The sequence below is a fragment of the Triturus cristatus genome, chromosome 10, assembly GCF_964204655.1.
Source record: "Triturus cristatus chromosome 10, aTriCri1.1, whole genome shotgun sequence".
NCBI lineage: Eukaryota > Metazoa > Chordata > Amphibia > Caudata > Salamandridae > Triturus > Triturus cristatus.
The window spans coordinates 641,585,478-641,610,738 of NC_140593.1; the positions used below are offsets into that span (position 1 = coordinate 641,585,478).

At 44.1% G+C, this 25,261-nt stretch overlaps 1 protein-coding gene across 1 annotated transcript in view; it reads right to left on the reverse strand.

Annotated features, from left to right (window-relative positions):
* RGS11 (regulator of G protein signaling 11) overlaps positions 1 to 25,261 on the reverse strand; it is a 1,592,422-nt gene that overhangs the window by 1,442,424 nt on the left and 124,737 nt on the right. Inside the window, exon 2 of the mRNA XM_085632193.1 lies at positions 6,969 to 7,065. Within this exon, the coding sequence (XP_085488319.1) occupies positions 6,969 to 7,065 (97 nt within the window). The remainder of the gene's footprint in view (positions 1 to 6,968; positions 7,066 to 25,261) is intronic.

Below are 25,261 nucleotides of genomic sequence, written 5' to 3' on the forward strand. Positions count from 1 at the left end.
TGTTAAACTGAACAAACATGAGGTGTTAGGAATCCAAAACGTCCACACAAAATAGTAGGGAACATTGCAGGTTCCAACAAATACTGATTACAAGTCCAAATTATGAAATATACTGCAGCGTATTGAGAGACACAAGGTGAGGATGTTGCATTTGTGAAAGGGGTGCAGCTCGCTGCTTCACGGACCTTCGTTACTCCTGGTTATTCTGGTGTTCTCTTGGACCTTGGGGAGCTTGTGTTGCACTATCCGTTTGCCGGTGGGACTGCGAGGACCAGCCTGCGCAGCGTTACCACCATCGCTGCAGCTGGGGCCTCTTCCCGCCCGCTCCTCCCATTTGTGCAATAAAAAGACTCGCGGCCCGCGCTTCGCGGGAGCCGCTCGCTGCTTCACGGACCTTCGTTACTCCTGGTGATTCTGGTGTTCTCTTGGACCTTGGGGAGCTTGTGTTACACTATCCGTTTGCCGGTGGGACTGCGAGGACCAGCCTGCACAGCCTCGCTGCAGCTGTGGCCTCTTCCCGCCCACTCTTCCTCTGGTCCCTCCTACGACCTATGTGCCCTGTGCATACGCGCCAGCGGTACGCGCGCGGGACGACGCTCGGGGCGAAGACCGGCAAAGAGCGGGACGTTTGAGGCCGTTCGAGAACGGGCGAGTTCGGGCTTGGGCCCTTTCCCCTTGCCAAAGTCCCCATATTTCAATCTTGGTACTTTGTTCGGGACTATGACTTCCAGAGAAACGAGGTGTAAAAGCTCACTGGCCACCGGGAAGTCAACAGGTACCTTGGATACGTATTTTGCCAAAGCGGGGTCCCTTCTTATTGATGAGATCACTATCCTAGAAAGGCGCATTTCGCAAGAAATTGACTGGGTCAGGAGATCTTCTTTGGGACCCCTTGCTCATGCTATTACTCCAGAACAAACGCCTGATTGTATATTACCAGTTCCAGGGGGGATAAATGGCATGCCTGCTTCATCTAACCTAAATTTCTCTGTTATTTCTACTATTGATTGTGACATCTCTGCTACTGCAGAGCTTAGTATATTACCCCTTTCAACATTTAAGGCCCCTTCGCCCCAAATTATTGCCCCAAATTATTGCTGAAGGGAGTGTCTCTAACATGAACACAACTACTGATAGGGCCCACCAGTTTGTGCAGCCATCACAGGGAGTGAGGGAGGGAGCTATCCCGAAAAGGAAAAAAATGACATATACTACAGGGGGGCGAAAGCCAAAGATTCCAAAACCTAATCCCAGGGGTGAGGGCAGCCAACCGGGTACAGCCAGCAAAGGGTCAAATTTGCCTTTAAAAACAGGGGCATCGACCCCCCAGATCCCGCCTAAAATCCGTTCTAGCCAAAATGTTCCAGTGGGGGTGTAGGATTTGACTCTCTTGGGTATTCGTACTCTTCTGAGGGAAATGCTCACCCCCCTAGAAGACCGCTTAGCAAATATGGAAATGTGTCTACTGGACTTGCAAAAGGGACTTTCACACCCAGCAGTAGGGCCAAGAGCAAGCTCATATGGAGCCCATGGGGCAAACGCTGGGACTTCTTACACCTCTACTGATCCAATCACTGTGGCTCCTACTTTGCTAACAGCCACCTCTCGGGAAAACACTACTATAGTTCCCTTGCCACAATTTGTCCCTGTATCTCTCCCTAGGCAACTGCCACTGACACCAACTGTCAGGAGGTCGAAACCGTCTGCTCCGGCCCCTACTTCAGGCCAGGAGAGATTATCAAATGAAATAGTTAACTGCCCACTTCGGTCAGTTAGCCCTTATAACTGGCGAAAAACAGTCAATTTGCCTCCAGAGGCGGCAGCCTATACTGTGTTCCTGAAGGGGGTACCTGTGCTCCTCGGTAATGTGGTGGAATCTTATGATTCTCTACGTAATAAGCTCACTAGCTGGTTAAACATCCAAAGGCCTCTACCACCTAATCTAAGAGGAGAAATCCTTATGGTTAGAAGGGTTCCATGGGTTGGATACACCGCTAAGAAATGTGTGGGGGACTGTATAATTGTAAGCTTTAAGAGTCCGCTGGTTGTGCTTTATATTTGTTATTGGTCTGGGAGTGTAGGAGCCACATCCATCGAATTGGTTCATCTGTCATATTTCTATCCCAACACACGTGACCCGATTATGACGAGGGACGATTGCTGGACAAGGGTGGGATCTGCTGTTGATGGGTCCAGATACAGGCCCACCCATAATGTTTTTACTACTCACGGCAACTATATACACCCTAATAGGTACAGCTGTCTTGACCAGGTTGATTGACCATACAAGGGTGCATCCCCACGGTATACCCAAAGTATCACTAGTAAATCTGTAGGACAGGGGACCGTGAGAGGTGATACAGATATTATCACTCGAGAATCCCATGCACCCCGGTGGGAGAATTTAACTCCTACTAGCTCCCGGGGTCAAGTAATTAATATACTTCAGAGTCCACCTGGTCATAACTTAACATCGATAGTCCCGCCTGCTCCTCATTTAACTTCTACTGTCCCATCCATTCTGGAAATATCACCGCAAGAGCCTTTAGTCCCAACACTGGAAGTCGCACCTGAGGAAACTGGGGAATTACATTCAAATGACTGGGACTCCCTAGTAGGTAACAGTGACATCTGTCTTTTTCAAGAGACTTGGGCGAGGGAACCGCTGTGTAGAGTAGGATATGCAGTATTTGAAATTAAAGCTAGTTGGACTGGTAAAGGGAGGCCTTCAGGTGGTCTGGCGGTTTGGGTAGCTAGTCACATTGGGTGCACTGCGGAGAATGTACTTACGCTCTCGCAGGACATACAGTGTGTTCTACTCAAGTGGCCCAATGCTTTAAATCTAGCAATCATTAATGTGTACTCTCGTCCAGTTAGTGCGGCTATGGAATCACCCACACTAGACGATCTTTCATTTTTTTTGGGTCAACTTCCAAATGATTGTAAGATAGTGATGGGCGGTGATTTTAATTGTCACTTTGAACCTCTGGAAGGTCTAAAGGAAGGTGCTCTTACTGCTGAATACGACTATTGGGGTGTTCCCCCATGTCAATCCCCCCACGCCAAATCTTGGTCCCCCCTTGCAGTACAAATTATGTCCCTAACATTAAACTTTGCGTTAAGGGCTTGTAATGGACGCAATCCTTCTGACATCCCTTCATCATGTACCTTCAATAGGAAGGACCATGAATCGCAGCTGGACTACATTTTTGTAGACATTGGTCTCTGGCCCAAGGTCCAGGATTTTAGAGTAATTGCAAGAACAGACAGTGACCATAATGCACTTTTACTGGATATGGTGCACCCCGCATGGGCTGTCGGACCACTCCCCGCCGAGCCCAGTGAGGACCCAGGGAATTTGGTTCTTAGTTCCAATAGACGCAGGGTTAAATGGGGGAAATTGGCCAACTCAGAAGAGAGTATAAGCAAAATGTATCAGCTAGCACTCCCTAAGCTAAAAGAATTGGATGTATTAATTAATCAGCCCAGACCCCTAGAATTTAATGAGAAGCTAGCCCAAATCCACAAAGACCTAGTGGGAGCCTTAGGTGAAGTTTTCTACCCAGTGGTACCACTATGGAAGGAAAAGACCCGAACCCCAACCTGGTACAACTCCTCCTGTAAAAAGATCAAGACAGAACTAATAAATACAATAAAAGTAGGTTTTGACAAGGGTAAGGTCATTGAGCTTAGGCGGAAATACAGGAAAGCTATGGCATTGGCAAGATCGGAATGGGACTGGAATAGATGGCAGGACCTCTCTCTAGCACTAGAAGCGAGGGATCCGAGAAAATTTTGGTCTCTGGTAAATACTGGCACAGGAGAACCTAAAGCTGCGGTGGAGCCAAACATTGCAGCTTCTGTTTGGGAGGCCCACTTTTGCAAATTGTACCAAGAAACCCCTGAATTTGCTAATGATGTGGCCTCCGTTGTCCTTTCTAATCCTGTAGCTGGACTGGGATTTACCCTCGGCGAGGTGGTTAGTGCAATAGAGGGTCTGGCGATGGGGAAGGCCCCAGGACTCGATAGATTGCCTGGTGACCTCTTTCGTCAACATCCAGAGATCTGGGGCCCTTACCTCCTCATTCTTTTTAATTCCATCGCGGGAGGTATGGAAATCCCCTGTACGTGGCTGGGGGCGGAGATAGTACCTATTATTAAAAAGGGCTTTCCTCTTCTCCCAGCCAACTACAGGCCGATCAGCCTCATAGATGTTCCCCAAAAACTATTCTCTCACCTCCTCCTGGACCATCTTTTAGACTGGATGGAGGAAAATGAAATCCTCAGCCCCCTCCAGGCTGGCTTCAGGAAACACACGTCCACCATGGATCAGATTTTCCGCCTCGTTCTCCTCTACTGGAAAACTGTGAGGATCGAGGGGGGGAGGCTGTACATGGTGTTCGTGGACCTGAGGTCAGCCTTTGACCTGGTCCCCCGCAAGAAATTATGGGAGGTCCTAAAGGAGTTGGGTGTTCCTATCCATCTATTAAATGCCATAATTAGGCTTCATGACAACAACTTTGCTCAGGTTAGGTGCGGGAGGGATGGAGCATTGTCATCCAGGTTCCCAGTCCTTAGAGGGGTAAGACAGGGTTGTGTTTTGGCGCCAACCCTGTTCTGCCTCTATGTTAACAATGTCATATCCCATCTTGACAACATTGGGGACAATGGCGCTCCCTCCTTGGTGGGCAGGAGGGTACCGGCCATCATGTTTGCGGACGATACCCTCCTGCTCTCAAAATCCCCGATGGGGATTCAACGGATTTTAGATGGATTTGGTCTTTTCTGTAGACAATATGGTCTAGAGATCAATACAGAGAAGACCAAGTTCATGATATTTAACCCCTCACCTAAAACCAGACCTAATCCATCACTGAGTTCAGTAAGATTGGAGAGGGTAAAAACTTTTCAGTACTTGGGGGTCACCTTACAAGAGAACTTATCATGGGAACCCCAAATAGCAAGATGTCGGCTAAAGCTGTCCCAACTGTCTGGGGCAATTTTGAAGGTTGTAAACACTTCTACTTTTAAATCCATCAGTCCGGCAGTAGAAGTGTATAAAACCCGAGCTAAAGCGGCCGCATCTTATGGCGGTGAGCTATGGGGGTATAAAGCAGGGGCAGAACTTGTTACTGTAGAAAATAATTTTCTTAGACGCCTCGTGGCCCTCCCCCGTGGTACACCCCTCTTCCCTTTAAGATTAGATATGGGTCTTCGCTCTATAGGAGAGGATTTGGAATTAATGCCATTAAGATTTTGGCATAGGCTCTGGTCCACTGGCGAGCTGGTACATTATAGGCAAGAGCTCATTCACGTAATGAACTTGAACCAGTGTGATAGAATCCCGTGGTTGGCTTTTATAAAGAAAGAACTGTATCGGTTGAGAATCCCTGAGCTGTGGGAGCTTCCTGAACAAGGCTGCCAAAGGGTCTCACGAAAAAGTCTTGTGGAGATATATAAGGAGAAAAGTCTAGCTTCTCTGGTCTCTGCATCCAATAACGGTATTCTAACTGATCGATTCTTGGATTTTAAAAATTCCTATTATTTTGAAGGTTTTATGGACATTATCTTCCCCACTTCAGCTAGAAAATTGTTCATCCAATGGAGGTTAGGGACTCTGCCTATTAAAACTTTTACCTGTAAATGGACAAAGAGGGATGATAAAATCTGTCCTGGGTGTTGTAATCATGATGAGGAGGAAGTTCACGTACTGTTCTTCTGCCCAGCTTACAATAGACCAAGGAAATATTGGCTAGCACCATTATGCAGAAACCTGGGTATACGGAGCCACTTGCACTCATACAGAATATTGAAAACGAGCACCCTACCTCATATAGTCTTTGCAGTTTCCAAATTCATAATGGCCATGTGGCAGATAAGGAGAAAACTACTAAAAGACTGAACACTGATGATATGAACTGCAACTGCCCCCTGTGATCAGAATTCCCATGTAAATGAATTTTTATGACTTTTATGGAATGTTTTTAAAACATGTGGATGTTTTTATGTTGATTTTATTATTGTAACTTTTATGGCCTAATATGGCCGAAATAAAGTAATAAAAGAAAGAAAGAAAGAAAGTGGTCCAGTTGAGTGGTCATCCCATCCGTAAGTCACTAGGTCCCAGGTATGGAGATATTTGTTTGCTAGACAGCTATATATATTTACACATGTACATTGATCTGTCAGGGACATATACAATAGGACCAATAGATGCAAATGTTATTTGAGTTGGGAGTATGCAGTTCAAGACCAGACATACTACTGATACATCTGGAGGAGAATAATTTGAAGCAGCTCACTGAAGAGGAAATTATTTAAACAACTGACAGGCATACCGAGTGTTGAAGATAAGGCAGCAGAATCTGGGTAAAAAGTTAACTTGATCCTGTATCTTCATAGGAGTGTTTTGCTGAGAACAATAAAATAGTTAGGAAATCAAGAGTAATAAACATATCAAGAGTAGTGGTGACTAGAGAGATTAAGCAATATGATGAGAAGAATTAAATATGTTTTTCTACTGTAAGGCGATTCTTTATGACTCCCCAGATCTTTTTGCCTTTCATGGTTTCAAAGATTTATGTATTAAAACTGCAAAATGTTTAGTAATCTTGGGGGCTTGGAAGAAAAAATTGATGGATTCTTGGTGTAGGAAAGATTACAAGCAATTTTGGTGGGGAAATTTGAAATTTAAGATAAAGGAGTAACAGAAGGAGCTTTTACTGAAGCGAAGAAAATTTTCAAAAGACAAGGCAATCCAGAAGTAAGCAGTAAGCAAAGTCCATTAACTTAAAATAAGTGAGCCAGCAGGCTTGAAAAGGCAAATGTTGCCTGGAATGATGGAGACCTTGGATATAAGAGTACATTAGATCATTGAGCAGGTGAGATAGTTGTGCGGTGCCATTCCTTCTCCAAGGTGTATGCATTCCTCAATTAGATACCTGATGTGCTACAAGCAGACAACTCACCCATCATGGCGTGGGGAATAACTGTAATTAGCAGCCTTTGGTTCCTCATTTTGATGCCCACATCAGGGTCCTGCATGGCCACAAGTAGTCGTTCCATCTGTAAAGAAATGGCAAATAATGGAGGTGAGTCTCCGTTCTTAACATCAGTGAAGCAAGACAGACTTCACTGTCACATTTATTGTGGGAGGGAGGCACTGTCCAGAGCAATACAGTAAAACATGAACGTAAGTACGTAGTTACAACATGACTTAGTAGTTGCCATTTATTTTTTAGTTTATTGTAAAAAATCTTACTTTTCCTGTCTTTAGAAGGAGTATCCAGGAAAAAATGATCCTGCCTAAAAACAATTATTCCTAGTGTATTCCTTTTGATGTGAAATATTATTAATAATTTTAATAACACTGGTTTAGAAAAAATGCCAATAAAACACATTCTGGTTTGTACAGTTATTTTTTTTAAAAAGTCTGGAACAACAAATTGAAATAGAAAATATTATTTTGGGGTAATTCTAAATATTTTAATACAAACATGTAATGTGAAAAATACATAATGGGTACCATATGTAATATACTCCTATGTTGGTATATCAGGGATCTGATGATATTTACAAACCTTCAGTCTCCTGATTTATATCACCAAATCCCTGTGATGGTAACACTGGACCATATTACACAGTTATCAAATATGTAACTTGGAATAATAGGTGCAGTAGTGTAACGAAACTTGAGGGGAACTCCCCTGCAAGGTACATGGAGGGCCCCCCTCTGATTACACCCTGAATTTCTCAGGCCTCTGTACTGTGCTGAGGGGGCCCTCTTGAGATCTGGGACACCCACACTACGGGGGCTGAAAGGGCCTTTGTTACGACACTAAATAGTTAATTGAGATAAAATTGAATGTTTAAAAGCAACAATCTCACTGAAATTCACAACTGATAGTTTACTAAATTAACTGTATCTTGAGTCTGAGCCCATACCATGTACTTCTTATGACCTTATATATCACATCATGCATGACATGCTAAATTACATCATTAATGGTATCACTGATGACAGGGTGTGGCTTGCAGGGCCAAGATGGCGGACGCATCTTATCGCTACTCCACCACCCATCTCCATTATCCGTAACCTTTATCTCCCCAGGAATGGCACCCTGACACTTCCAGGGCCTTGCTGGCCTGCCTATGTGTCCCTCAGCTGCATACCTGCCTGAAGATTGACTGGGATGGCCCACCTGCCACTGCCGTGGCCTGGCGTTTCTGCTAAGGGTGGCGCAGAGTGGTGGAGATGACCTGTGTCGCAGTCGAAGGTGTCTGGCCTGCGGAACTGTAAGTGTCTAGCACCGCTGGGGGCTGACAAGCAGTGGAAGTTGGGGCCATTGTGGGGCCTCTCGAGTGCTGGCTACGAGACACGTCTCGGACGCACTGGAAGTGGAGCGGCCGTACCACGCTGGAGTGAGGTCTACCACACAAGCCCTGAAAAGCGCGGGACTGGATTCTCCCCCAAACATTGAGAAACCCTCATTCCCCAGTTTCGCTACTGCACCTTCCTGATAACCTATATTGATCAGCATTCACTTTTCTCAACTGGAAACAATATGACCTTACTCTTCGCACTGCCTGTTATGGCTGTGACTGACTGCCATCACTTGGTGCCCTAAGCTGATTTGACTGCTACTGGTTGCTGTATTGTGGCTTTTCCTGACTGGCACTGACTGCACCTCTCTGATTCTTTGCTTACAACACAATTGAAGTGCCATCATTTTACTAACTTCTATTGTCTCTGCCTCCCAGGATGCTGTGAACTTCTCTGTGTTTGAGGCCTTTTAAACCCAGGGTTGCACATACTGTGCTGCGCCAAACCCACTGGTGTGTGACCACAAGCAAATCTGTGCACTATTAAATTCCAGCCCCATTCTAATTCCTGTTCGTTCCCAGGAGCTGGATTCATGCCTGACTGTGATACGAAGAAGAGGTATTGGTGAGATGGGCTGCACACACACTACCAACTCCAGGGCCTCCTCACGCTCATCCTCAAATATGGGAGCTGATCAATTGGGCTACTTGAGCCAGCCTTTTCCCCCTGGGGATGGATGTAGTACTAGTGGCTATATAATGCTCCCAAGTCTCCCAGGAATCCAAACTTGATAATGTGGTAGCAGATCTCATACTACTTCATATTATACCTTAGGGGTGGAACAATAACCAGCTCTTTTCTAGCAGTGAAACAGCAACTTCAAACACTGGATATAAAATATTCCTTACTCTTCCCTGCAAGGTTGCGTGTACTGACTGCCGACAAAATAAGAATCTTTGTTACACCACAAGGTCCCTGGGATTGGCTGCAGGCCTCTGAACCATTTCTGGTTTCCAGCTGAGTGGTTGGGGAAGAGAGCAGAGAATCATGTGGAGCCCATTTGGATTGCATTGTCGGTGTGGGAAGTGCCCCCCGTCTAGCCCGATGGCAGTGCCGAATTTGGAGCAGATTATCAAGGAGTGTATGTCAACTATCCAGCAAGCGGCACAGATTTCTGATCCTGTTAATGGTTCTGACTTGGATACAGTGTCTGCCCAATCGTCTGGGGACACAGTGTCCTCTGTAGCTTGCCCATCGGATACCAAGTCGACAATCCTGCCAGATGTCATGCCACTGATGTCCTATGACATTATTTGATTTATAATCTGTTTTGGCTGTTTAGGGGCCGATTCCAATCCTGGAAAAAACGGGTACGAATCGTCGGACGGAGCGTTTTCTCCGTCCGACTCGTACACGGGAAAAATACCTTACAAACATGCAAGTACGATTCGTACAGAAACACCATTTCCGTACGAATCGTAAAAAACACCGACCGGCTAAAATATACCCACAATTCCGATCCGGAATACCGCGTACGCGACATTCGGACGGAGTCAGGCAGCGTTTTACGGACCAGCAAGTACGATTCGTACCTACAGCACTTCGCACTGCAATATTTTTACGGGACTCAAAAAGTGCCGGAAAAGCTAAGTACGCCACGATGCACGGTGAAAAGGGGGCCCGGTACGCACCGTACCCCCATCCCTACACGTCCGCATCGTACCCCCAGCCCCCCCATGTCCGCGCCGTACCCCAGCACCCCCCCAATGTCCGCGCCTTACCCCCACCCCCGTATGTACGGAGCATACCCCCACCCCCATATGTACGGAGCGTACCCCCACCCCACCCCCCTATGTACGGTGCGTACCCCCACCCCCGTATGTACGGAGCGTACCCCCACCCCATATGTACGGAGCGTACCCCCACCCTGTAGGTATGGAGCATACCCCCACCCCCGTATGTACAGTGCGTACCCCCACCCCCGTATGTACGGAGCGTACCCCCACCCCGTAGGTATCAAGCGTACCCCCACCCCACCCCTGTATGTACGGAGCGTACACCCACCCCACATGTATGGTGCGTACCCCCACCCCCGTATGTACGGTGCGTACCCCCACCCTTGTATGTACGGAGCGTACCCCCACCCCCGTATGTACGGTGCGTACCCCCAGCGCGTACATACGGGGGTGGGGGTACGCTCTGTACATGCGGGGGTGGGGGTATGCTCCATACATACGGGGGTGGGGGTACGCACCGTACATACGGGGGTGGGGGGGTACGCTCCATACATACGGGGGTGGGGGTACGCACCGTACATACGGGGGTGGGGGTACGCTCCGTACATACAGGGTGGGGGTACGCTCCGTACATACGTGGGTGGGGGTACGCTCCGTACATACAGGGGTGGGGTGGGGGTATGCTCCGTACCTACGGGGTGGGCGTATGCTCCGTACATACGGGGGTGGAGGTACGCTCCGTACATACAGGGGTGGGGGTACGGTGCGTACATGGGGGGGGCTGGGGGTATGGCGCATACTTGGGGGGGTGGGCTGGGGGGTGTTCGGCGCGTATGCGGGCACATGTTTGGACGTCTCCATGGTTGCTATGGGAGTTCGCTCCGTACGGTGTTTTTTCCATACGGTTGTGCATTCGGACGGACGGGACGGATCGTACGTGCGCGCTCGGACTTCAGTTTCCCGATTCGTACGTAAAACTGTCCGGGGACGTGTCGGACACTTTTTGCGTCCCGAGGACTTGTCGGCGAATTTTCCCAATGCGATTCGTATGGATTTTTTCACATACGAATCGTACTTACCAGTTTGTACGGGACTTGTACGATTCGTACGTAAAAAAAATCCAGATACGATTCGTACGGGAATATTTTTACCGGATCGGAATCGGCACCTTAATGTCTTATGTTGTTTTCAAACCACGCTCTCCTGTATATTCATGATCTATTGTCTACAAATGTTGTCTTTAAAGGTCATAGAGGGTTGGCTCCAGAGGTAGCGGATGAGATTCTGTCTGCCCCCTTTTGGTGGACATGCCTGGGTGGAGTCTGACATTTTATTAACAATTAGGATGATTTATGGGATCTTCTTTCTCTCTGCACTGATAGAGGATGTTGTTCTATATGATCTGTGAAGCCTCTCACCCCCTAATGACATCTTGAGGGTCCATTTTGTTAGACATAGTTTGTGCCTTAGTTTGGGTATTCTTACCCTGAGGTCCACCTGTTGGTATTGACGATATGCCACGCTGGCACCAGGTTCAAGTATTATGTCGTTATGGTTCTGCTGCACACACTCTCTGTGGACATTCGACCTTGTTCTTCAATATAGTCACACTTACACTCTGTTTTCCGTATTATGCACTCTTACCACGTAGACATAACATGATGCCGCAATGCATTATTATCTGGGACGTTTATAGTATGCATACCCCATCTTGTCGCTATGCAGTATATTCATATCTCAAACACACATTCATAAGTGATAAAATTGCTACGCAGGTGGAGGGGGTGAGTTTTTGCCACAAATGTCTCCTCTAACGCATGCAAAGTATTCATTTGGGTTTTCTCAGGAACTCCTTTCCTAGCAGAGAAGGTTGTGTTGGATACTGATGGCAGGTATATATTTCCATTAAGGGAAGACTCGATGGCTGTCGCCTTCTACTAGGCAATATTTATGCCCCTAATACTGACCAGGGTTCCTTTCTGCGGTCACTATCGACGGTACTTACCAAGTGGTGTGACCTCCTGTGGTTGGTGGAAAGGGATTTTAATAGTGTTTTGGACACAAGCCTAGCCCTCTCTTTTCCTGCCTTACAGTGTACGGTGAACTCTACTAATGCATCGATGCTAAGGGACTTGATACACCAGCGGGGATTGGTAGACATATGGAGGTCCCGCAACTCCTCATGCAAGTATACTATTTTTACCCTCACCCACATAAATTACATGTTCGCATAGATAGGATACTGTGCACACACAGCCTACTGCCTTCCATCACCCATGTTGAATACTTGGGCTGCACTCATTTTGATCACAAACCACGATATATTAATGTTACCTGAGACACTAGGACTTCCCCCGTACCCACCTGGTGCCTACAACCAGCCATGCTGGAAGACCCCAATCTTTCTGCAAATCCCTAAATACTGCTTTTATCGAGTACTTTGATCACAACACAGAGACAGCCACTGATAGAATGGGATGGCCTAAAAGTGATGTTAAGGGGCTGCTGTCTGGGCTGTGGCACACAGAGACAAGTAGAGGACAAACTGTCCAAGATAGAACAAACCCTTCTGGCACTCAAAACATTCTCTGTCACTGAATCATCACATGAGTCAGACTCTGCTGACAAGCACAAAACACATACGGATCTGCTCAAGCGACTACAATGCCTGAATCATGCAGCACATTTGACCGGGGTACATGCAACTGCAGATCATTCGAGTCCCTTCTTGCCTGGCTGATTTTGCCAGGAGTGGCCAGCGCAGCCAATTACTGCGCGGAGTTCTCACAGGGTTGTGATACATTACACACAACATAAAATTCATGAGGAACTGGTTCTCCATTATACTTCACTCTACCAGTCGTTGGCCGCGCCTATATCGGATATCGACTCCTTCATGTCAGAGCTATCCTTCCTCACACCGACTCCAGATCAGCGTTTGGACCTTGATGCACCCATTACTTCTGCTGAGGTCCGGGCTGTGATGTGGACTCTTGCTACTGGAAAGGTGCCAGGTCTAAGTGGCTTTCCATCTGAATTCTACAAAGACTAGACGGATCTTCTAGCCCTACATCTTCAGCAGGTCTATGACGAGGCATTTCTCTCCTCCCACCTTCCTGATTCTCTTTGCGAAGCTATGCTTGTTTCCTTAACAAAACCCGACAAAGACCCTGTATATCTGGGTTCTTATTACCTATTGGCGTTACTAAATACAGACTATAAAATACTGGCCAGTGTGTTAGCAGGGAGCCAGTAGTCCCAATAGTACCCTCTTTGATACTTGTAGAACAGAATGGATTTGTCCTGGCGCGTACCACCTCTTTAAATTTACGCCACCTCTTCCGATTAATGCGATACCCCCTGATACCTGGCCAATGCCGGAGCGTTTAGTCCTTGATCTAGAGAAGGCATTTGACACTACTGAATGGCCTTACCTTTTCGCGGTCCTTCCTCGATACGGCATTGGATCCCGATATATACCTGCTTTGTGAAACTTCTCTCTGATAAACCGACCTTATGGGTCCAAACAGGAGGCCTCGTCTTGGCACTGATAAGAGTTTGTAGAGGCACTAGACAGGGCTGCCCCTTTTCTCCCCTCCTTTTCCCCTTAGCCATAGAGCCCTTAACTCTAGCTATGCATCCTTCGGCAGAGTCATGGGGTATATCACTGGGTGAGGAGGTGCATGCAATATCATTATATGCAGATGATCAGCTGCTATATGTTAGGGATGCCAGCTCTGTTCCAGATGCCATACCTGACCTCCTCACTTATTTCGTACATCTATCTGGACTGCATGTCAATTGAAAAAAGTCCTGTTTATTTCCCTTTGTTCCAAGCATACTTAACCTAGCACTAATAATTAATGGAGCTCGTGTTACTTGGCAATGGACTATGTTCCGTTATCTGAGCATTTGGATTTACCATACTGCTCGGGACTTGCTTGACCGCAATCTTACAAGGTTACTAACTTCCTCAACTTCGCAGATGTCTTTTTGGAAGACACTTGCTCTCTCGGTTGACGGGAGGGTTGCTCTCACAGAAATGGTGGTGCTCCCACATCTCCTTTATTTTTTCACTAATATGCTGCTGTATCTCCCTTCGTCCTTCTTCTGCTCCCTAAAACACGTTTAGTGATCTTATATGGAACAGAGCTTGTTGTAGGGTGGCGCTTTCAAAATTGTACCTACCATCCACCCAGGGAGGATTAACAATACCCAACTTAAAGCATTATTATTTAGCATTCCAGATGCAGTGGGTGGCTCATTGGATGGTGGGGCTGGACCTCCAAAACACAATGGCAGATGGTCCTCTCTATAGATTGGGCGCTGTACTTTATTTATTTCATCCCTGTTCTAAGATATGTTAACCTCGCCCTATACTGCTACAGGTGGCCCATAGTTGCGTCCATTGCTGTTTTTTCCTCACCAAACATATTAGACCTTATGCCCCTGCAACTCCATTATTGGGTACACCCTGGGGTAATAGGATCACACTGCTAGCTGAGCTCTTGGCATGGCATGCAGTGGGCTTACATACACTGGGGATTTGTATCATGAAGGTACACTCATGACGGTGCAGGGACAGAATATCGAGTATAAAATATTGAGTTACACAAATATCGAGTCATTAATATCATGGGTCAGAAATATCGACAGCAAGAATATCTCGATCAAAAATATCGACTTAAGGTAAGTAATACCGATTTAAAAAATATAGAAGTGTTTAATAACATTTGCAAAAATATAGTTGTTAAAAATATCGTTTTTTTATTATTTTTATGTAGTTTAGTATATATCTTATATGTATGTGATGTATGTTTTTTGTATAAGAATTGTTTGTATTTTTAATATATAATTACATTTTTAGTAGTTATTCATTTTATTTTAAATTTGAATTTTGCGCTTTTAGTTCTGTAGCTGGTTCATAGGGGAATAGGGTGGGAAGTAATTTAATTATATTAAATGTATTAATTTTTTTATTTGAATTTTGCATTTTTAGTTCGATAGCGGGTTGTGGGTTTATAGGGCAATTGGGTGGGAAGCAATGCAATTATATTAAATTAATGATTAATTTTTATATATTAATATTTTTTTAGTTGAGATGTTATAGTGGTAAATGTGTAAAGTAAGGTTTTATTAATTAATTATTAATTGTAATAATTGGTTGTTAATTATTTTAATTAATCGGTAATTAATTATGGTAATTGTGTAATTAATTTTAGGTGTGTGTTGTGGTGTTTATAGGTATAATGAGTAGGAAGTGATGTATTTTTAATTTCTGAATTAATAATTGGTTGTAAATTAATTTTTAATTAATTAATTGGTTATTAATTTTGGTAATTTTGTCATTAATTTTAGCTGTGTGTTGTAGTGTTAATAGGTGTAAAGGGTGGGAAGTAATTTATTTTTAATTGATGAATTAATAATTGGTTGTTATAAATTAATTGTTAATTATAGTGATTGTGTTATTAATTTTAGGCGTGTGTTGTGGTGTTTATAAGAGGAAAGGTTGGGAAGTCAATTGTGATTCATTAATTAATATATAGTTGTTAATGTTAATGATTTGATAATTATTTTGGGTACTTGTCTATTTTTGTGTGTTTTGTTTTTACTTTTAAAGGGGTAAAGGGTGGGTATTAAATACATTTTAATTATTTAATTAATAGTTGTAAATAGTAATAGTTTTACATTTTAAAATAAGTTTTAATAGTGTTTTATTATTTTATAGATTCATTTAGGTGTGTGTTGTGGATATTATAGTGTTAAAGTGTGTGTAATCAATTTTTAATTTATTATAATTATGTTCATTATGCAAATAAATGTAATTCAACATTTTGAAGTGTTTTGTTATTGATGTAGAGTTATAGGGTAGGAAATAAAATAAATACATTTATGTTTTAATTAATGTTTTTGTTTGTAAATATTTTCTAGTTTAAAAGAATTATTTTATTGTGAATGTATTTAATATTTTATTTGATATAATATTTGTAGGTTTTTGTTATATGTAATTAATATTATAATATTTGTTATTTTTATATGTTTTATGTATATATATATATATGTAAATCTTTTTTATTAATTTTTATTATTTTTTAATTTCTAAAGTGTTTGAGTGTGGATAGTAATTTATTTTCTCCGGTATCCAACACTTTCCATACTGTTGCATTTACTGTAATGGGAATAGTAATTTTAACCCCTCCGCTATCCAGCACTTTACCTACTGTTGCACTCATTGGAGTTGGAACAGTAATTTTTACTCCTGTGCTATCCAGCACTTTCCCTACTGTTGTGCTCACCGGAGTGGGAACAGTAATTTGTATCCCTCTGCTATTCTGCACTTTGCCTATTGTCGCACTCACTGGAGTGGGAATAGTAATTTGTACCTCTCCGCTGTCCAACACTTTCCCTACTGTTGCACTCTCTGGAGTGGGAATAGTAATTTTTACCTCTCCGCTATCCAACACTTTCCCTACTGATGCACTCTCTGGAGTGGGAATAGTAATTTTTACCCCACCACTATCTACCACTTACCCTATTGTTGCACTCACTGGAGTTGGAATAGTAATTTTTACCCCTCCGCTATCCAGCACTTTCCCTACTGTCGCACTCTGAGAGTGGGAATAGTAGTTTTTAACCCCCGCAGTCCAACTCTTCCCTACTGTTGCACTTACTGGCTTGGGAATGCATTTTTCCCCCTCCGCTATCCAACACTAATGCTACTGTTGCATTTAATTGAGTGGGAATACTAATTTTACCCCTCCGCTATCCAACATTTTCCCACTGTTGCTCTCACTGGAGTGGGAATAGTAAATTTTACCTCTCCGGTATCCAACACTTTCCCTACTGTTGCACTCACGGGTGTTGGAATAGTCGTTTTTACCTCTTCGCTATCTAACACTTTCCCTACTCTTGCACTCTCTGGAGTGGGAATAGTAATTTTTACCCTTCTGCTATCCAACTCTTCCCTACTGTTGCACTTACTGGAGTGGGAATACATTTGTTTACCCCTCTGCTATCCAACACTTATCCTACTGTTGCATTCAGTGGAGTGGAAATACTCATTTTTACCCTTCCACTATCCAACATTTTCCCTACAGTTGCACTCTGTGGAGTGGAAAAAGTACTTTTTACCCCTCCGCTATCCAACACTTTCCCTACTGTTGCTCTCCCTGGAGTGGGAATAGTAAATTTTACCCCTCTGCTATCCAACACTTTCCTTACTGTTGCTCTCACTGGAGTGGGAATAGTAATTTTTACCCCTTCACTGTCCAACACTTTCCCTACTGTTGCACTAACTGGAGAGGGGATAGTATTTTTTTGCCCTCCACAATCCAACACTTTTCCTACTGTTGCTCTCACTGGAGTGGGAATAGTCATTTTTACCCCTCTGCTATGCAACACTTTCTCTACTGTTGTACTGATTGGATTTGGAATAGTAAATTTTATTATTTTGTTCTTCAACACTTTTCGTACTGTTGCACCAATTGTATTGGGCAATTTAAGTTTACATTTTTTTATAGTTTCATGTTTTAATTTTTTTAACTATTTATATATGTTTATTTTTATATAATTTTAAAGTTTAAAATAAATTAAAGATAATAGTTCATTAATTATTTAAAGTACATATATATATTTGTATAAATTACGTTTGTGTGTTTATTTTTTTTAATTAAGTTCATTTGTAATATTTGGTAAAAATGTATATTAAGGTGCCGATTTCGATCCTGTAAAACCCGGGTACGAATGGTCGTACGGAGCGTATTCTCCATACGACTGGTACCCGGGAAATCCACCTTACAAACCAGCAAGTACGATTCGTACAGAAATACCATTTCCGTACGAATCGTAAAAAACACCGTACGGCTAAAAAATACCTACTATTCTGATCCTGGACATCGCGTACGCGACGTCCGCGCGGAGTCAGGCAGCGTTTTACGGACCAGCAAGTACGATTCGTACCTACAGCACTCCGCACGGCTATTTTTTTACGGGAGCCAAAAAGTGCCAGAAAAGCTAAGTATGCTGCGATGCATGACGAAAAAGGGTCCCGGTACGCGACGTACACGCCATCAACCACATCGTATATGTCATCATGTACGGTGCGTACCCCAACATTGCAGATGTACGGTGTGTACAAACGCGCTGTTGGGGCACGCACCGTACATAGGCCAACAGTGCGTATGTATGGTGCGTATGTCCGCACCGTACCCCCCACCCGCGTATGTCCGCACCATACCCCCCACCTGCGTATGTCCGCACCGTACCCCCGGCGTACCCCAATCCTCGTGTATGTATGGACCGTACATACGTTGGGGGGGTACGGTGTGGACATACGCGGGTGGGGGTACGGTGCAGACATATACGTGGGTGTGGGGGGTACGGACCGTACATATAGTGGGGCGGTACGGTGCGGACATACGTGAGTGGGGGGTACGATGCGGACATATGCGGGTTGGGGGGTACGGTGCGGACATACGTGGGTGGGGGGTACGGCGGGTGGGGGGAGGCTGGGGGGGCCGTACGACTAGTACCCCGGGCACAAGTGTACCCGGGGTAGGGGCCGTACAAAGTTCGCTCCGTACGGGACAATTTCCATACGCTTGTGTATTCGGAACGCCGGTACGGATCGGACTTGTGCGCTCGGACTTCAGTTTTACGACTCGTACATAAAACGGTCCGGGGACGTCTCATAGACTTTTGCCGATACGATTCGTATGTATTTTTTAAAGTACTAATCGTACTTCACCGGTTGTACGGGACTTGTACGATTCGTACGTAAAAAAATACGGATACGAGTCGTACGGTAATTTTTTTTAACGGATCTGAATCGGCACCTAAATGTAATTTAATTTGCTAAACTTAATATTAATATTTAATATATTTAATATATATTATTTTATTTTCTATCTATATTTTTTATATCGATATTTTTGATTTGATATTTTTGTATTTACTTATGTAGGTATGAGAGTCGATATTTTTGTAGTCTTTATATTATTTTTGATATTTTGAACATCGACATTTTTTACATTGATATTCTATCAGTGAACCACTCATGACATATGAAACACTAACACAGGAGGCAGGGTTGCCCCCGGGACACTTCATTAATCATGCCTCGTGGAATGCCACATTACAGTACTACTGGGGGGATGTTACGCAAGAACCACAAACTCACCTCATGCCTTAGTATTTACAAGTCATGGGAGAAGGAGGAAATCTCACCCAGTGGCTTGAGGATGCACTTCGATTGCAGACTGCCACAGCATTGACCTCACTGTGACATCGCTGGGAGACAAATTTGGCTCGCTCATGCACCTCTAAGGAATGGAGCATGATTCTGGCAGATTCTACACATTTCCCTCACAATGCTAGGTTCTGGTTAATACAGTACTACATTATTCATGGGGCATATCTTAACCTTGAAAATATAAATCGTTATTTTTATAGACTAGATACGGTTTGCTCCCGCTGTGGCCATCTTGACCTGGATATCTTATATATACTATGGTCATGTCCCTCGTTACAGCAATACTGGGAGGCGGTCACACACCATTTGTCTTCCTGCACTGACCAGCATCTTACATGCACATGGGAGGTTTGTATATAGGGCCTACAACAAAGAGATAAGAAAAACAGGACCACTACACACTTTGTGGACCTTGGCTTCATAGTAGCTCATTACGAAGCACTGGAAGTCCAGTGAATGGCCATTTATAATGGCCGGGTCACACTCCATCCTCAACTGGGCTAGAGCAGAGGGAGTTTCTCTCCACAGGGAAGACACTTTAGGATTACACAAATACCCCATGTCATCAAAATGGGTCACAAACTTGACTGCCCTTTAAACTGTGTTATGTCCTGAGGAGGAAATCAGCGACGCTTCTGACCCACAGATCGTACCTGAACAGGCATATTTACACAGGCCACACTAACAATGTCTATGATGTTACATTTTGTATATAATGTACTAAATGACGCCGGACTTACATTATGAAGATGGTAACTTATTCAAGACAAATGGGAAATGCATTGAGAGACAGAGAACCCTCCTTGTTTTCCCTTCATCCCCACCCCTCTTTACCCTATCCATTTTCATAATGTTTGCCTCTGTTCTCTCTGAGCTAACTGGTTGCTCTCAGTAATATAGTTTATACATGTTTGATATCATTACCATGGAATGTTACCGACAGTATGGCTGTACACTAACTGCTTACCTTGGGAGACATCTCTTGCTCCTGTGATGGGCCGGATATGCCAGTATTTCCTGGATCTATGAGGATATATAACCCAGATCAACTGTAATGTGCTCCTCCACTTATCTAGTTTTTGTGACTCAATCAGTTATTTACACCCTTGAACCTTTTTATGCCTGATATTGAACTGTAACTGTGTTAAGGAAAAGTCTTAATAAACAGGTCAAATGAAAGAAATGTTATCACTGATGACACCTCAAGTGACATAACTGATGATGTCACTAGATACATCTCTAATAGCACCATGTGTGGGTGCATAGAGAGGAAACAGAGTAAGCCCTGGAGGCAAATGTGATAGTGCATTATTAAATTGTATGGTGCATCCTTTACAAATCACTCTCGATTGCGATGCAAGTAGTGCACCATGTTAAACAAGGTGAAAGCTGAGTGCACCTAATATGGGTTGCAGAGGTATGTTTGAAAGTAGGTTGAAGCTTAAATAAAAAAGCCTGTTATACAAATGTGTGACAAATGCCAGAGATACTATTGACAATATATTGTCCAACTGTGGATATCTAGACACATGCCTATGTTAATTATTTGTGATGTAGTGATAGAGACAACTTCTATATAAAGAGGATGCTTATAAGGTGTGATATTTATTTACAGAACATCCCCGAAGATTTTAAGGCATTGTAGATTGTTGAACAATGTAGGAATGCCCCACTCTGAAGTGATTTATCTCACACTGGCGATGTAAGCATGGATCTAAGGTTGTATTCTATTGTGCCCCTTATAGGAATGATTATAATGTATGTTACTAATCTAGCAAACTAAGGGTTATCAATAGTGCCTGGCAGAAGTGGCAAATGCATACCTGTCAATCTCTTGACTTACAGTTGCAGGTAATGGCAAGTTTTTAAGATGGTAATCCCATTAAGGTTAATAGAAATCTGGCCACAAGTGTAGCATGTTGAATAACTTTAAGTTCACCAAGCCTATCGGATGGTGTCACAATGACTGCATGATGTCATTAATGATGTTATTTGAGATGTCATCAGTGATGTCATCAAATATGTTAATTAACATGTCATGTGCAATGTAATATGTGATGTGATAAGGGGAGCATGTCAGGGGCAGAACCTGCTCTAGAAACACAATCCAATGGCTCCTTTTAGCAGCATGTAAGTGAGGCGAAAAAATAGTCAATAATGCCAATCAATATCAACAGACCTTTCTCTGCACACATAGTAACCACGGAAAATTACCTAAGGTTAGTGAATTTATTACAAAGCCAAAACTAACTGGACATAGAGACACCTCAAAATGAGAGTGTAGAAATACATTGGAATCAGCATAAAGCCAAATCCGTGAATAAAGTTGAGTCGATGCAACATGCACAAAACAATTACCTCAAGAAATAGCAGAGGATCAGAAAGCATGAGTCTAAATTTACCTGCATCAAGGGTTGATGAGTATAAAGCATCGATCTATCCCTACACTAGTGCTATAGTGACACCCCTACTTACGAATCCCATGGGAAATAAATAAAAGGTGTCAGCATGTGGAGTCTTTCTAAGAATTCTCTCCACAATCGATAAGTTGAATAGCATAAAGCTATTGAGACAGAGCTCGTTCAGAGATGGTCTCTCTCTGAAGGCAGAGAAGAAGTTGGCTCTTTTCCCTACTTGCAACGTTCAATATAACAAGTATCTTCCCAAGAATCCTTGCGGGTCACGTAATCCGCTCTTAGGTACTTTTCTACAGGACAGGAATGTTCCTGAACTGCAACATGTTGACCTTGATTCCCGGGCCTTCTCCGGTGTGAAACCACAACAATTCCCCTTATCGGCTTTAGCTTCAGGATGTATCCCCTTCTCTACCTGCATGACTAATAAAACAAAGACATTATTCTAGCTACGAAGGGCGCTTCTTCCATCTGCAACACAAACATGAGAAAAAACGAAATCCACAGCACACATGAAATTCAAACTGTTAATTCTAAAGTGAGAGCTTCTAGGGAAAATGCATTTCAGGCCTACAAAATTCAGCTTACATAGGAAAAATAGCGTATGAGCTTCACAAATTGCATAGGAAATAAGGCATGTTAAATTAATATTCCTACCTACATGTAAAAGGACATGATTAATAAACACATTTAATAATGAATAATTGTCAGTTGCACAACACAAGTTTCTTCACGTTAGTGTTTTCTGCTAGTTAAATTTACTTTCTAGATTAACTCTTTACATTTACTATTCAATGGCTTAAATACATCACGTTGTGCATTTTTACATTTCAAGATCCTAACACTTTATTTTTAACACAACAAGGGATTATATGCAGGTGTGCTCTACATTTGTGATTATGATGCACCCCTACAAATAAAATGAAATTTCTGCTACATCAGTCCCCCCCTCTGATGACCTGTGTCATCAGCGTAGCGCTGGGGGTACGTACCGTACATACGGGGGTGGGGGTACGCTCCATACATACGGGGGTGGGGGTACGCTCTGTACATACGGGGGTGGGGGTACGCTCCATACATACGGGGGTGGGGGTACGCACCATACATACGGGGGTCCGCTCCATACATACGGGGGTGGGGGTACGCACCGTACATACGGGGGTGGGGGTATGCTCCGTACATACAGGGTGGGGGTACGCTCCGTATATACGGGGGTGGGGGTACGCTCCGTACATACAGGGGTGGGGATATGCTCTGTACCTACGGGGTGGGGGTATGCTCCGTACATACGGGGGTGGGGGTACGCTCCGTACATACAGGGGTGGGGGTACGGTGCGTACATGGGGGGGCTGGGGGTATGGCGCATACTTGGGGGGGTGGGCTGGGGGTGTTCGGCGCGTATGCGGGCACATGTTTGGACGTCTCCATGGTTGCTATGGGAGCTCGCTCCGTACGGTGTTTTTTCCATACGGTTGTGCATTCGGACGGACGGGACGGATCGTACTTGCGCGCTCGGACTTCAGTTTCCCGATTCGTACGTAAAACTGTCCGGGGACGTGTCGGACACTTTTTGCGACCCGAGGACGTGTCGGCGAATTTTCCCAATGCGATTCGTATGGATTTTTTCACATACGAATCGTACTTGCCAGTTTGTACGGGACTTGTACGATTCGTACGTAAAAAAATCCAGATACGATTCGTACGGGGAATATTTTTACCGGATCGGAATCGGCACCTTAATGTCTTATGTTGTTTTCAAACCACGCTCTCCTGTATATTCATGATCTATTGTCTACAAATGTTGTCTTTAAAGGTCATGGAGGGTTGGCTCCAGAGGTAACGGATGAGATTCTGTCTGCCCCCTTTTGGTGGACATGCCTGGGTGGAGTCTGACATTTTATTAACAATTAGGATGATTTATGGGATCTTCTTTCTCTCTGCACTGATAGAGGATGTTGTTCTTTATGATCTGTGAAGCCTCTCACCCCCTAATGACATCTTGAGGGTCCATTTTGTTAGACATAGTTTGTGCCTTAGTTTGGGTATTCTTACCCTGAGGTCCACCTGTTGGTATTGACGATACGCCACGCTGGCACCAGGTTCAGGTATTATGTCGTTATGGTTCTGCTGCACACACTCTCTGTGGACATTCGACCTTGTTCTTCAATATAGTCACACTTACACTCTGTTTTCCGTATTATGCACTCTTACCACGTAGACATAACATGATGCCGCAATGCATTATTATCTGGGACGTTTATAGTATGCATACCCCATCTTGTCGCTATGCAGTATATTCATATCTCAAACACACATTCATAAGTGATAAAATTGCTACGCAGGTGGAGGGGGTGAGTTTTTGCCACAAATGTCTCCTCTAACGCATGCGAAGTATTCATTTGGGTTTTCTCAGGAACTCCTTTCCTAGCAGAGAAGGTTGTGTTGGATACTGATGGCAGGTATATATTTCCATTAAGGGAAGACTCGATGGCTGTCGCCTTCTACTAGGCAATATTTATGCCCCTAATACTGACCAGGGTTCCTTTCTGCGTTCACTATCGACGGTACTTACCAAGTGGTGTGACCTCCTGTGGTTGGTGGTAGGGGATTTTAATAGTGTTTTGGACACAAGCCTAGACCTCTGTTTTCCTGCCTTACAGTGTACGGTGAACTCTACTAATGCATCGATGCTAAGGGACTTGATACACCAGCGGGGATTGGTAGACATATGGAGGTCCCGCAACTCCTCATGCAAGTATACTATTTTTACCCTCACCCACATAAATTACATGTTCGCATAGATAGGATACTGTGCACACACAGCCTACTGCTTTCCATCATCCATGTTGATTACTTTGGCTGCACTCATTTTGATCACAAACCACGATATATTAATGTTACCTGAGACACTAGGACTTCCCCCGTACCCACCTGGTGCCTACAACCAGCCATGCTGGAAGACCCCAATCTTTCTGCAAATCCCTAAATACTGCTTTTATCGAGTACTTTGATCACAACACAGAGACAGCCACTGATAGAATGGGATGGCCTAAAAGTGATGTTAAGGGGCTGCTGTCTGGGCTGTGGCACACAGAGACAAGTAGAGGACAAACTGTCCAAGATAGAACAAACCCTTCTGGCACTCAAAACATTCTCTGTCACTGAATCGTCACATGAGTCAGACTCTGCTGACAAGCACAAAACACATACGGATCTGCTCAAGCGACTACAATGCCTGAATCATGCAGCACATTTGACCGGGGTACATGCAACTGCAGATCATTCGAGTCCCTTCTTGCCTGGCTGATTTTGCCAGGAGTGGCCAGCGCAGCCAATTACTGCGCGGAGTTCTCACAGGGTTGTGATACATTACACACAACATAAAATTCATGAGGAACTGGTTCTCCATTATACTTCACTCTACCAGTCGTTGGCCGCGCCTATATCGGATATCGACTCCTTCATGTCAGAGCTATCCTTCCTCACACCGACTCCAGATCAGCGTTTGGACCTTGATGCACCCATTACTTCTGCTGAG